This window comes from Xiphophorus hellerii, chromosome 17 (genome assembly GCF_003331165.1).
Source record: "Xiphophorus hellerii strain 12219 chromosome 17, Xiphophorus_hellerii-4.1, whole genome shotgun sequence".
Taxonomy (NCBI): Eukaryota; Metazoa; Chordata; class Actinopteri; order Cyprinodontiformes; family Poeciliidae; genus Xiphophorus; species Xiphophorus hellerii.
The window spans coordinates 13,185,294-13,199,776 of NC_045688.1; the positions used below are offsets into that span (position 1 = coordinate 13,185,294).

Genomic DNA, 14,483 nt, shown 5'->3' on the forward strand with positions numbered 1-14,483 from the left:
GCCTTTCTCACAGACCTCTACATTTCTTCACTGAATCCAAGAGAGCAAACCTCCCAACCCAACTTGGAGCGCCACTCTAACCTCATTACAACGTCTTAATAATAGAAAATGCATCAATTGAAGTGAAACTTTGTAGAAAAATTAGCCTTTTAAGACAAAGAATATACTGAAACCAGGTATTACTTTCAGTTTTATTTGCAGGGCACTGTGAAGTTGGGGTTTGTCATTTGAAAGATGACGGCTTTCTTTGGCAGCGTAGATCACGTCCCGTCTCTCTAGCCCTTCCGTTCACGTTGTTACAGTGTAGTTTTGACATCATTTCGACAGAAAAATACATTCAGCATATTGGAAAATATCTGGAAACCATGCAACAACTCTTGGATCTCAATCAATCATGCATTTCAAATAAATACACATTTGCATGCAGTCACTTCAGAATTAGAGAAAAAAAAAATAAATCCAATATGGACCCGAGAAAAAGCTCAAGTTGTGACACAGACAACCCCATCGCCACCTACAATGACCACTTAAAGAGTGTATCTGACATCAAGTGCACGTGTGCTTTAGTGCAGCAATAGTTTGGAATTGATACACAAAACGAGATATCAAAAATAAGACTTGATCCTCTGCATAGAGCTGGAGATTCAATTACAGTCAATAGCAGAGCTCCACATGTTTTAGCCCTTCAGGGTAAACGGATCATGAGGAGCTCAGCCGGGGCCTTACTGGGTGGTTATGAGGTGGACGATCATGCGGATGATGCGGGAACCTCGGGGGCAGCTGCACAGGTCCATGCTCGGGTTCCTGATTTTGTCTTCCAGCAGCTGGTCCAGCTCCCAGCGCAGCTCCTTCACCAGCTCAGCCACCTGGCAAACACACACACAGGCTGGTCGGTTGGTAGTCTCGACCCAACAAAAGAAGAATTTGGGATCAAGTTATTTATTTGATTTCATCCGTAATAGTTTGTCTGACCTGATGCGACGCTGCTGCGAACCGGATCCAGCCGTCATCCAGAGAGATGACAAACTCCCCTTTGTGGAGCTCCACGTTGACCTGACCGCCTCCGAACAGCACCAGCGGGTAGACGGACACCATGCTGCAGTCTCTGATGAAGACGCGGCTGGTCTTCACCTTCTCGTGGTAAACCAGGTAGGGGCTGCCGTAATGACGCACCTCAGAGTCGAAAGAATCGTGGTTTTTTTTTGGTCTGAGCCAACCTCGGCGGTTCCGTGCGGCTCAAGCTTACTGTGTAGTTGACGGACGAGGGGTGGATGTGGACGCAGCCGTCGCTCTTGGTCATGAAGCGCAGCTCGTTGGCTTTCGGTTGCATCTTCATGGCTCCCTTGCTGGTCATCTTGTAATTCCCCTGCGGAGCGCGAACCTGGATCGACCAAAAATATTGAGCTTCAGCTCATAAAAGAACCTTTTTTAAATTATTGGGAGCAGGAAACATCGAAGGACAATCACCTGCACCACATTTGGATAGAGAGCTGCGCACAGCATTGCAGACATCAGACGGATGTTTTCTGAGTTAAGGTTGGCCTGGGAAGCAAAATGTGACTGATTTTAAGAGGCGTTCTTCACGTTTAAAGCAAAATGATGGATTCAGTGTGTGTGTGTGTGTGTGTGCATGTGACTCACCTCAGGCCCAGTAGCCTCCAAAACACCATCCGCTCCCTGTGAGGATGAGCGTTCAATAACCCTGGCCCTCAATCCCTCCTTAATGAAGCCGATGTCTGACAGCAGCTCTGCAAACTGCCTCTTCAGGCTGGCGATTTCCTGGACAGGGAGCAAAGTTTAAAGAATTATTTCACAACATGATCCCAAACTTTTATCTAAGAAGTTTGTGATTTCTGACCTGCAAACTGCGCCAGGACAGGAAGTTCTCCCTACAGTAGCGGAAGCCGGCCTGGTTACCGCTCTTTGCAGCGCAGCACCAACCCTGCCAAGGAGGGAGAGGATCCGTTACACAATTTGTACTGTTCCAAAACTCACATTTCCAGATATTTCTATCACATTTTCTTGCTGTATCATAAGACAGTGGATTGCTTTTTTACACGGAAGCAGGAGATTTATCACACAGATGGTGGGAAAGATAATTAGACTGTGTAATGCCGTTCATACCATGTAGAAAAAAAAAATAACAGTCAGTACCTTGTATGCCTGTAACAAAGCCAGATGGTCACTGTTGGCCACAGCAAAGCCAAGTTTCTTCTCACTGGCTTCCTCTCTCTTATCCCATGGTGACACCTGGAAACGGCCCAAATGCACAAAGGCTTCAGGAATCAGGATGTTGGATTGTTTTTCTTTTTTCATATTAGAGATTAGCTCCACGTAGTTGTGATTCACATTGCAAAGAAAATCCGAGGCCTGCTTACAAACGGTGATTTAAAGGCCAGACTGGCTGCGATGGTGAGCGCCGGGTCGAGGCAGCGGAAGATGGCGCCGAACAGCATGAGTTTCCCGATGCGCACGTCGACGGGCAGGCAGGCCAGGTGGTAGCCCAGTGGGGTCAGCTTCTCATCCGGGGTCAGAGCTCCCAGGTCTTGGAGGCGCTGCCTGGCGGCGTCCTGGCTCCCCTCGGCCGGCGGCTCGATGAGCCGAGAGAAGACGGACTCCAGCTGCTGCTCGGCGAACAAGTCCAGGATCTTAATTCTGTTACGGAAAGAGTAGGAAATACGAGTTAGAATTTAAAAACTCCGCTTTGACAAAAGAGCAAAGCCAGGAAGCAGATGGACGGACCGCAGGCAGAGCTGCTCCAGGGGAACTCTCTGGATCTCGGGCAGCTGCTGCTCGGCCAGCTGATGGCGGAAGCAGTGGCTGGTGAAGAGGTGGAAGCAAACCCCCGAGGCCACTCGGCCCGCTCGACCTTTCCTCTGCAGCGCGTTGGCCCGGGACACCCACGAGTCCTCCAGGCTCTCCATGCTCTTGGAAGCATCGTACCTGAGAACAGACAGCGCAACACGGACTCGTCTCAAAACCGTTTTTAAAAAAGGATTCATCTGTTTGATCTAATCTAATCCCACCTCTTTTCCTTCATCTTTCCAGAGTCGACGACATAAACCACGTCGTCGATGGTTACCGAGGTCTCCGCGATGTTGGTGGAGATGATGATCTTGGTGACGCCCTCGGGGGGGCGGCTGAAGACTGCCTGCTGCTCCTCGTTGGACAGGGTGGAGTGGAGGGGGTAGACCACGCATCTGGTGTGTGTGTGTGTGACAAACACAGAAATTGAACATTGTGGATCTTTTACAAACTGAGAATCATGTAATTAGTGAATTCACAGGATGTGCAAAAAGCCTTAGAATAAGTGAATCTTTTATTGCGGGAGCAATCATCTTAAACTCAGTACTACTCTAAATTCTAAACTTAAAAAAAGAGAATGAGTTGTAAGTAAATTTTTCTGTTTATTTTAAGGGATTCTTGCCATTTTTCTGGAAGACAATTTCGCCCACTGACTAAAACGTCCAAAAATTATTATTTTGCTGCACAAACTGCGGGATTTAATGTCGGTAAATGTTTTGTTTCTGTAAAGCTCACTTTAAAAAAAAAATAATAATAATTGCACTTCAAAAAAAAAAAAAAAATGTAATAAAGGTCCCAAACCTGGTGGTGCGTCTGTTGTTGAATATTCTGTTGGACTGCAGCTGCTCATAAAGCATTTTAATCTCAGCAAGGCCTGGCATAAACACCAACACAGCACCTGCAATCAAACCAATAAAAGTAGTTTAAAATATTAAGAATATCACCTTTTTACGAAGAGCAGCACAAAGTGTCTTGACTGGCTCTGAGGAACTCTGACCTGGTGGGTAGTTGTGTTGTCCGTCCACTATCCACTCCAGCAGGCTCTCCACCAAGTCCATGTTGATCTTGTCCAGGTCCATGGCAGCAATAGTTTTAAGGACAGATTTCTTTGTGTCTATAAGAGTAAAGTGGATCATTAAAACGCCAAAAGAACCTTGAAGCTGAATAATTTCTTCTAAACTCACCTTTGTATCTAATGGTGAGTTCCTGCAGGCTGAGCTGCTGGTCTGGGGTCGAGTCTTTGACAAAATCTTTCTTGCAGAAAGACATGAAGTTCCACACGTCGTCGCCCAAGTCGTCCCTCGTAACTCTTTGGCCGCTTGCGGAAGACGAGTTCTGCTTTCCTGAGCGCAAGTAAGGGCTGCCGTCTTCTATGACGTAGCTGGAAACATAAATGAAACAAAGGATTGGGGGCGGCGGGGTCAGATGTAATAATGGATTGACAGATAGGACAAACAGACAGATAAAGGACAGACAGAAATGAAAAAACAACAAAGACAGAAAACAAGAAAAAAAGGTGCAAGACAGATAGAAAGTAAAAAGAAACAATGAATGAAAGAGAGAAAGAAAAACAACAGAAAAAAAGAAAGTAAAAATCAGACAATGGAAAGAAAAACAGACAAAGAAACAAAGGAGCAAAGACGGAAACCAAGAAAGGAAGACAAGTGCAATAAAGAGTAAAATGTGAAAATTCAAACATTTCATTTCATCCAGACCTGGAAAATCTCAAATCAAATGCCAGGCTTTTCCAGACTACTTAGGAACCCTGCTGCAATAAAACAATTATGAGTTTAGCTAGAAGAAAAGTGGAGATTATTACCCAGTTTTAGCAACGGCATCTTCAAGGAAAAACTGATCAACAGGGAATGTACGACCTGGAGAAGAGGAACATTTAGATTAGATACATTAAAGTTCCACATTCAAGTTATTTACTGTGGACCAGAGTCTGTACCGGGTATATGGATAGTAGGACAGTCGTAGAAATACTCAGAGAAGAGGTTGGCATTGAGAGTGGCACTCATTAGAATAATCTTCAGGTCTTGCCTCTTTGTAATAAGGTCCTTAAGCACCAACAGCAGGAAATCGCTGTGTGAAGAAAAAAAAAACAAAAAAACAAAAACAGAAGATGTAAAGAAAACATGAAGACTCTGCACAGGTTTTGACATTCATCTGAGTTCAGTAAGCTGACCTCTCCTCTGTCCGCTCATGCACCTCATCCACAATAACGTGCGAGACTCCTCTGAGGTCTGCGTCGCCCTCCAGTCTTCTGAGCAGAACGCCTGTGGTGCAGTACAGCAGCCGGGTGGCCGACGTCTGGAAAATTGGAGGGAAGAAAGAGAGTTATCTTCTCTGCAAGGTGCTGAAATAACGGCAAATGTAAGGTATCCACATTTGGGTTTCCTCTACATGTAATCAAGAGTTTGAAATGAGTTTAAATGTCATGAAATGTTAAAATCCTGCTCACGCACTTACTAATGGAATATAAACCAGCATGTGTGCATACCCTGACGCTCTCCAGGCGGATCTGGTAGCCCACCGAGTTCCCCAGACACTCGGCCCGCTCCTGTGCGACTCTCTGAGCCACAGAGATGGCAGAAATCCGCCGAGGCTGGGTGCAGATGATGTTGGCCACCTGTCCGGCGGGACCGGCCAGAGAGGCGTCCAGGATGAACTGAGGAATCTGAGTGGTCTTACCACACCTGGAAAGATGGGAGACGTTTTAAAAATGCACAGAGAACAGAAACACGACAGATGAAGAGCGTCGCCTTACCCGGTCATCCCGCTGATCACCAGAACCTGACAGCTGTCCAACTCATCCAGGATGTTCTCTTTCTCCTGCCAAGCCGGGAGGTTCCTCCTCTGCTCCAGCATAGACTTAAAGCGCCGGGAAGACTGGGCCGGGAATGAAAGAGAAACATAAGTCTAAAAGTTAGAATTCTGAGGAAAAAAATTCAGAATTCAGAGACTGGATTCAGGGTTTAGAGTCCAAATTCTGAGAATCGGCCTTCTGAGATTGAAGTCCGAAATCTGAGTTTAAAGTCAGAATTTGGAGAGAATTTTTTTTTTCAAAATTTGGAGAAAAAAAACTTTAGAATTTGGAGAAAAAGATGTCAGAAATTGGGGGGAAAAAACCATTAGAATTTGAAAGAGAAAAAAAAGTCAGAATTTGGAGAGAAAAAAAGGTCATAATATTCACATTAAAGTCAGAATTCAGTTTTTATTAGTGGCCCTGATCATCTTCCGTACTAAAGTACATAAATGGACACCTTTCTACAGTTATGGCAAAAGTGGTTTTGGCACAAAATAAAATCACCTCTTTCTTTCCAAATGTTATCTTGGATAAAACGACTTAGGCCATTATTGTACGAAGGGGACAGTGTAAAGTTCCTGATGTTTTCAGTCAGATTTACCCGTTTTCTCTGGAAGTCTCGACACAGCTTGCCGTTTTCTTGCAGGAGGTTCTCAGTTTTCTGACTGTGCTTGCTCTCCATCTTCTTCCTCAGGTTGACGTAGCTCTCAGCCTCCACTGGGACGGCTTCCACCTCCACCTCTGCCTCCACCTCTGCCTCCTCCTCAGGCTCCTCAGCCTCTCCAGTCGCTTTTACTGAAAGGAAAAACAGGCATCAAAAGCGAAACAACAAATGTCAGATGTCTGCGGACCTGGAGGACTCACTTTCTGCGGGTTTCTGGGTTGCTGGTGGAGCGGCCCTCCTGCTGTTCGTGCTGCTGGTTCTGCTCTTTGCGATGCCGAGAGGATTCGGTTGTGGTGCCACCACAGGAGGCGGCGTGCTGTACTTGTGATGCCCGACGGCCAGAAGCTCCTTCATACTGAGCTCGTCCTCGCAGAGGGTGATCAGGGTGTAAACGACGGGCTCGCCGCTCTTCGCCGCAGCTAGTGCTTCTCCAAACAGCTTCTCGGTGACACCGAGTCTCCCCGCGGCTGCTACCGACTCGTCGTTGGTGCTGAAGGCAACTATCGGCGCCTGGTGAGGGTAACGGTTTCCCTTTGGGAAGCGGACCTCCAGCTCATACTCAGGAGGAGAGTAGCTGGTGAAGCCGGGCTGGCTTGGCCCTTTTGGGTCCAAGGAACCCGCCCCGGACTTCTCTCTACCCGGAAGCTCGTGTCTGAACCGGCATTTGTCGCCGAAGCGGCAGCCGCGGTCTTTGAGGTAGAATTTACAAACGTTGCGGCTGTTTTTGCCCGCGGCATCGCCTCCGTTTCGGGCCGGTTTGTCAGAAAGGAAGGGGACGTCCAGAGACACCGTCCACACGGCATTGGCGATGCGCTCGTAGAAACGGTCGCCAAAAATGGCAGCCAACGCTAGGGCTTCCTCCTGACGCTGGCTCAGGCATTCGTCCATCGGCACCCCCTGGAGGCCATCGGGGGAAACCGCTTTCTGTCCATAGCGTTCGCTGAAGACCTGGAGGAGGAGATGCTCTAAAGTCGACCCGAATTCTCCTCCGCCGGACTCCAGAGCCTGTTTGCTTCTCTCCCTGTCGAAGCCATATCTTCAAAAGGGAACACAAAAATGTTACAAGAAAATAAATTATAAATAATAAAATAAATAAAACTGGTTTAGAGCACCAAGTGTTACATGAGCTTTAGATAAAAATCTAGTAAAGGAAATTAGTTGTAACTTAAAAAAACACCATATTACTTTGATTATGTTTAAAATAAACAACATAGCACTTTGGATAAATAAGAATGGATCTGTTTTCATTTTTGGGATGTTGATATTCATGGAAAATTATCTAAAAAACAAAAAAAGCGTCCAACCTGACAAAAACAGATCTACATCATGTTACTGGGACCTTTAATGTAATTCTGTTGTGGAAATTCAACTAATTATTCAATGAAAAACTGAAGACTTGCATAAACTTGTATCTGTTATTATATTTATAATTAAAGATGTTAGTAGAAGGAAGGAAAAGGGGATGAAAGAAAGGACAAAAGAAGGAAAGAATGAAAAAAAAAAAAAACACACACATGATAATATCAGAAATAAAATTTGGAAAATCAAATAATTAGAAAAAGTAATTTGGTTAAAGTCCAAACTTTTCCAAAGTTTTAATAGAAACTGATTAATTTCAGGAGCAGCTCACGTTTCAGGTTTCAACGCTGTTTCACCTCCCAACATAAACTTTATGATGCAATCACCTGCAGAGCTTCCCAACAGCAAATAAGGAGATAAGGGGTTCAGGTGTGGGCCGCTCCTTGTCTTCCTCCTCTTCCTCTTCCTCCTCTGGGTAATAAGCAGGGCTCTCATCTCGCTCCACAGGCTCATCGTTAGTGACCCAAAACTGACCTTCCTCACGGGGATCCAACTCATCATATTCCTCCCCCTCTTCATGTGAATAATCAGAGCCAGACTCCCTGCTGCAAACAGAGTCAAAGTTTGTGCCCAATAACTAATAAAATAATAATAACAGAAGCGTAGACTCACTCATAAGGCTCGTCAAAATCCTGCGTCTGCAGCTCCCGCAGCAACTCCTTGAGCTGCTCTTGGTTCTCATTGGTCATGAAGATCCTCTGCAAGGGCATGCTGCTCGCCTCGGGCCTGCTGCCGTCGCCTGCTTTCAGAGGGACCCTGGTGCTCACAAGGGACCTGGGGAGGGGCTTCCTGTCGCCCTTCGAGTCCCTTTGGCGATCATTAAATCCCCGTCCTCGTCCCGCATCTCTCCCCCTTCCACGCCCGCCACCGGCACCACCGATGCCGCCTCGTCCTTGTCCAGGTCTGAAGAGACAGAAGTTCAGGGAAGGCAAAGGCGATAAAGTGACAAGTGATGCCATGAGTACCTGCTGGAGCGAGAGGGTCCAAAATCGAGGCTGAAATCATCGTCGTCGTCATCCCAGCGACCGGCTCCTCCTCCCTTCCGGCTTCCACCTCCGCCACCTCCGCCTCCTCTGGGCTTGTTAAACCTCCCTCCTCCTCTGTTTGGCTTCCCTCCTCTTCTCTTGGCGTTCATCTTTCTGCTCCGACACACACAATCAGTGCAAAAACACAAAAAATAAAACACGCAGGATTTCTCCAAATAAACTCCCTTAAACTTCAAAGTAGGCAAACCTTCAGTCAGTGCTCCTTCATGCCTGCGAACCATCTGTGAACGGAGACAGAAAAAGAGCAGATTGGATGTGTGTGTTTTCAGCTTTTAAAGCAGGAAAAAAAAAAAGGAAAGGCAGCCTGGAATCCTGGAAACAGCAGCGGAGACGGCTGCTAGACGCGGAGCGAGGCGGTTACTGTACGGGCACGACGGAGCGGAGAGTGGCTTATAGCTGAGGGGGGATTTTCAATTCAAGTGCAAAGCAATGAGATGGTGGCTGACACACAACGCTGTTGGCTGCAATTATGCAATCAAACCGCGGAGTAACAACCCCAGCAGGGCCGCACAGTCCAGAGGCGACGCGGCTGCTCAGGCGTATTATTAGCAAAAAGAGCCATGAGGGCACAATCATGGGGAAGGTTAGAAATACTTCAGAGAGTTAAGAAAAGTCAGATGGGGGGGTTGCTTGTCATTTTAACGCATAAAGTCTGTACTTTTTTTTATTATTTAGGTTTTTTTTTTTACACAAACACACAAACAGAAAAAACTGATTTTGTCATACACACCAAGTTTTAATTCCACAGTGCAATCAGGTTGCGTTGTACACAACATTATCTGCACTTTTTCTTTTAATCAATTCGATTATCAAACTTTATCTAAAACATTCTTGTCAAATTTTAATTGTTTTACAGCTCTACATTGGCTTTTATAGTAATTATAATAATAATACATTTTATTTGTGTGGTGCTTTGCTAAACACTTAGACACTTTACAGGAAACAAGTAAAATTACGAACAGAACGCCAAGTACATCAAACAAAATCATAACAATATAACACTTAAATAAATAGCACATTAATAAGCATAAAACAAGACAATAATCATACATTAAAAGCTGTTCTGAAACGGTTTGTTTTGAGATGTGGCTTAAATTTTTATAGAAGATTAAATTGAGTACAGAAATGCTGCAAAGTAAAAATCAAACTAACATCATCAAGATTGAATTTGCTACAGTCACACTTCAGCATTATTAGGAAAAGGTATTAAATTCAAGGCTACTGAGGTATTAAGAATTTATCTTTCCTATTCTTATTATTGCACAAACCATATATCATTTTATTATTATTAGGGTTGCCATTTTAGAGATATTAACCATTTCTTAATCTGTCTTTCCTCATGGCCAATATGAAACGACAGCTAAATTTAATCAATATAATCTCTTTGGCTTAGCGCTTTTGTCTTCAAACAGTTTCGTGTTTTTTTTTTTTATAGATATGTTTTTTTAAAAATTAAAAATTTTAAGTGGTCCTAATCAAAAGTTTTACTGTTGTTAAGAATATGTTGTTTTTTTTATTTGATTTTTTAATTTATTTATTTTTAAAACAGAATCACTCTAATCTTTTACAGTTCCTATTATTAGGTTCTCTTTTTGGGGGACATGTAGCTGAATAAGACTAAAAATTTATATGATCTGTAAATTGTCTTTCTATACTGAATATACTATATTTCAGAGGTTAATGTGATTTTAAAATGTGTTAAAGCAATCATCATGTTCTTAAGGACACATCTAGTCCAGTTCACTACCACTAACCTCAGGCTACTGATGTTCAATTGGTGGTCAATTAATTTGACCTCATTATTAATTTAAAACTCCAAGCACTCCAATTTGAGAAAACATTCAGCTTTTTCATGACTAACCCCAATTAAATCATATTTACTGAGTGGGAATGTGTTTGAGGGTTTAAGGAAATGTTCTACGATGTACTCAAAATGTGTTTAATGTAAGGGAACTTGATTACATGACTTCAATAAATATCATCCAAGAGGTCGCCTGGAGTTATTTAAGTGGGAACAGAAGACATAATAATGTTTCGTGTATCGTACAAGTTAACATGTCAAAAACAAAGACCATCATACTTATCAACTGAAAAATTATGTAGGAAAAAAAAGTTTAAATGAAAATAGTACACAAATTAAAGAAGATATGACAATTGAGTCTTTTATACTACTATGAAATGGTAATAGTCCATAAAAATACGTAGCTACTATGAGAAATAAACTGTACAAGGTCTCGGTACATGTGTGCGAAAAGGTTTGTTTACGAATGCGAAATTAGCGTACCGGGAGCCCGACCATATTGTTAGCTAACAAGCTAACAGTTAGCACGCTCTTAACTTCCACTGTAGCATGCTAGGCTATGTGTTAAAAGATTTCCTCACAAGCCAGGCTCTCATGTTTCACAGTTTAGGATTAACCTAAACGTCTGAAACGTGACATAACCGATAACGCCGACGATACACACCTTTCAGAAAATAACTTTTAAAATGTGAACATACCTGAAACAGCAGCTCCGACACCCTGCGCCCCCCGGCACACTACATTCTCTTTCATTGGCCGAAGTTCGGAGTTCATACTTTCTTTTCCGGTTCTTGTGTTGCGTAACTGTAGTTTTTAAACCACCCTTAAGTTACTCATAACATTTGGCATTACACCAGCATAGCAGTAATATCAATTTTGATGAAACAATACCTTAAAGAAATCTATACATTTTTCCAACTACGTGAGAGGAAGTAGTGGGCGGGATTTAAAGTCAAGCCCCGCCCCCTAACTGCTGTGATTGGTCCTTGATTCTCCAGTCTTCCGCTGCTGCTACATAAGTAAACCGCATTAAGTTAAAGAGAAAAAAGCAAGCAAACATAAGAGAAATACTAATAAAAAAACTTTCTTCCATTCAAGCTAGCATTAGAAACTTTTCTAAATTTCCTTTTTTGAATGTAGCATGGATACAGAGTTATATCATCAGCTTGTAATATTTGCAGTGATTTCCATACCAATCACTGCAAATAAAAAGCTGCATGTACAGTACTAATGCTTTTATTTGCATGTCTCCCTGCAGAGAAAAATGTTGTCTGGCTGCCTTTTCTGTTCATTTTATCACTAAATGTATAAAAAGTCACACAACAGGCAAACTACAGATAATATAAATTGAAAACATTTCTCATTCTTGTATCCACAATGTAATAAATGCAATAATACCATCCGCTGTGTGTCATTGTTGGGTTCAAAGTCCACAGGTAATGGTACATTACTTCAATTTTTTAAAATCATATTTCAAGTTTTGAATAAGAAAAACTTGAACTGAAACTTAATTTTAGTCATGTCTGGCCATTCCTAACAAAAAAAAAAAAAAAATCAAAATTAATTTTGAATAAAGCCATTAAAATTTAATCGTGTCCAAGACATCTAGATTCATTGAAATATTTTGATACATTTTGGTAAAGTTATTAAAACTTTTTTTGTAAAGTTTTTAAATGTAGTTGTAGTTCTTTCCGCTCTCCAGAGGATGGCGGTGTTCGGCTCAGTCCGTATTTTTAATAGGCCACGCCCTTTCGATGTACAACCTCGTCATCTTCCGCAGTGGTAGCCAGACCCCACTGTTACCATGGCAACACCTACCTGCAGTAAACTGCCGGAGCTCGTTCTTAATGAAAACGTGTGAAAATTGTAGACCAATTACACCAATTTGGGCATTGCTAAGACTGATTCTTCATTCTCCATGACTTCTGGGTTCAATTTTCCGACTTTACACATTTTTTTTCTTTCCCATTCATAGTAAAACAGCGTCTGTTGTTGACTCCGACAGCCATCTGCCAACTGAGGGAAGCTGTCATAGCATGACTGGTGAGGTGCAAATACTATCACACAGAGAAAAAAACCCCAAGTGATTATATCTTCTGTCAGACAACAAAAGGGACATAGTTTGAATACGTAAATATCCACATTTAGGCCAATTTTATTTAAGTGTTAAATGGATTTGTTTGTCTGCAGACGCTGCATTCAAGGTTTCCCTCATTTTTCCAAATGGGGACAAGTATGGTGAGTAGGGACGTAAATGTAGGACACTTGAATGTTCGGACTTTTCCCACAGGTTTTGTAATTTCCTGCACAGGTTTAATGAAGTTTTACTTAAGATGCAACAAAAATCTACAAAGGTTGCCCAACTGATTTCACCAATGTGGAGCACATTTAGTCACACAAGTTGTGAGTTGGAAACATTTGTTTGACCAAACGTTTTTAATCACAGAAAGATAACCTGAGTACGTAGTTATAAAAAACAATTCAAATGATGACAAAAACTTACGAGTAAAATAAAGTAAATAAATATTAAGGTAATCAGGAGTAGTGCCAGAGTTACATAAGCTGTCTGTTCATGTCACAGAGGGCGAGTGTCGCAAGTCTGAATCTGGAGAGCTGGTGAGAAGCGGCACAGGAAAACACACTTCAGCCAGTGGCATCATATATATAGGAGAGTGGCAAGAGGACAAAGTATGCGTTATCCATCTCTCTGTCCTCTTTTTAACATCTGTTTGTTTATGATGCATGTCTTTCCTCTCTCCAGATGCTGGGCAAAGGGACCCTGCAGTTTCCCTCTGGGGCCGTGTATGAAGGAGAGTTCAAAGACAACGCGTACAACGGCTCTGGAACGTACACATTTCCGGACGGCTCTATGTATAAGGGCCAATTTTACAATGACAGGTAGTCGCCAGAGTTACCCTCAGGCATTTCAAATGTCACAAAGCACAGTTCTGAAAATCTGGAATGGTGTTTTATAGGCTGGAGGGAGAGGGTACCTTTACTGACACACAAGGCCTGAAGTGGACTGGAGACTTCCACGGTGAAGCAGCGCTTGGTCTCAAACTGCTGCACAACCTCTAGACAAAAAAACAGACTAAAGAATCATTGTACTAAAGCTAAACTGCCTTAGGAAAACACCAACACTGAAAGTTGATTAAACATTCAAATGTAAACATCTCTATTTTTTCAGTAAAACAATTAGATTTTGGAAATCTTGAGGAAGCAGAGTCAACGGGTATAGTTTAATCTAAAATATCCTTTATTTAAATTCTTGTTCTCTTCCTCTAAACAACATAGTATAAACAGTCCGTCTCCGATTGGCTGATCAGGACCTGTTGACGACTCCTTCCCACGGCAGCTCCCAGCTCTTGAAGCTGAATTTGGACACGTAAGCCTCCTTCAGAGAGCAGTTGCAGGCAGGGTTAAGGCACCTTTGAAATGACGGATGTGGCAAGGGGCCTTTATTTGCTTCATGGGTTTATAAATGACATAGTGAAGGATTTAAGGTGTAAACAAGTCATAATTTCCAATGAGCAGAGTAAGAAGCCAAGATATACAATTTCAAATTTATTTTGCATCATGTTGACTTTGGCGCTACATTGTGTCAGATTGATTAACATTTTGGATTATTTCCTTGCAAGGATGAATAAATTAGTAGAAATGATGCAGAGTTTATAATGAATTTTGTTTTTAAAACACGAAGGTTGTTTTGGAAACACTCATGGGGTGAATGAATGTGAATATGAATGAATATGAATATATTCTCACTTTCATGTGTAAAAGAAGCTTGTGTGGTGAGGTCGCCAAACTGGCCCTCGCCACGGGAGCCACATTTTTCTAAATCCGGCCCTGCTCTTGACACGCACCGCATGAACGTTTGAAACTGCCGCCATGAGGCAAACACTGCCACAACAAGAAAGCAGAACTACTAATCTGCTGCATGGTTTCCTGCCTCAAGATGTTAAAACGTGTTTTGTTTGTCATTCTGTGTAGTTTTGTTTT

General features: G+C 42.8%; 2 protein-coding genes across 3 annotated transcripts; one reads left to right on the plus strand and one right to left on the minus strand.

Annotated features, from left to right (window-relative positions):
- Nucleotides 1-177: 177 nt before the first annotated feature.
- On the minus strand, nucleotides 178-11,424 carry dhx57 (DEAH (Asp-Glu-Ala-Asp/His) box polypeptide 57). Of its 2 annotated transcripts, none has more exons than XM_032589140.1 (25): nucleotides 11,183-11,424; nucleotides 8,871-8,904; nucleotides 8,603-8,776; nucleotides 8,250-8,540; nucleotides 7,964-8,179; nucleotides 6,479-7,314; nucleotides 6,216-6,409; nucleotides 5,576-5,697; nucleotides 5,309-5,504; nucleotides 4,994-5,118; nucleotides 4,757-4,890; nucleotides 4,625-4,679; nucleotides 3,990-4,186; nucleotides 3,803-3,919; nucleotides 3,607-3,703; nucleotides 3,027-3,200; nucleotides 2,743-2,943; nucleotides 2,379-2,655; nucleotides 2,155-2,250; nucleotides 1,859-1,942; nucleotides 1,642-1,779; nucleotides 1,468-1,542; nucleotides 1,247-1,381; nucleotides 973-1,173; nucleotides 178-866 (listed from the first exon to the last, which is right to left on the minus strand). In XM_032589140.1, the coding sequence occupies exons 3-25, from the start codon at nucleotides 8,770-8,772 to the stop codon at nucleotides 723-725; spliced, it is 4,275 nt and encodes a 1,424-aa protein (XP_032445031.1). In that variant the 5' UTR covers nucleotides 8,773-8,776; nucleotides 8,871-8,904; nucleotides 11,183-11,424; the 3' UTR covers nucleotides 178-722. The 2 variants fall into 2 exon arrangements, with proteins under 2 accessions (XP_032445031.1, XP_032445030.1); XM_032589139.1 differs by having other exon boundaries at nucleotides 7,964-8,182.
- Nucleotides 11,425-12,278: 854 nt separating this feature from the next.
- morn2 (MORN repeat containing 2) lies at nucleotides 12,279-14,145 on the plus strand. The gene is made up of 5 exons (XM_032589451.1): nucleotides 12,279-12,527; nucleotides 12,675-12,722; nucleotides 13,066-13,172; nucleotides 13,246-13,382; nucleotides 13,460-14,145. Exons 1-5 carry the CDS (start codon nucleotides 12,521-12,523, stop codon nucleotides 13,560-13,562), a joined length of 402 nt encoding a protein of 133 aa, XP_032445342.1. The 5' UTR covers nucleotides 12,279-12,520; the 3' UTR covers nucleotides 13,563-14,145.
- Nucleotides 14,146-14,483: the final 338 nt, after the last annotated feature.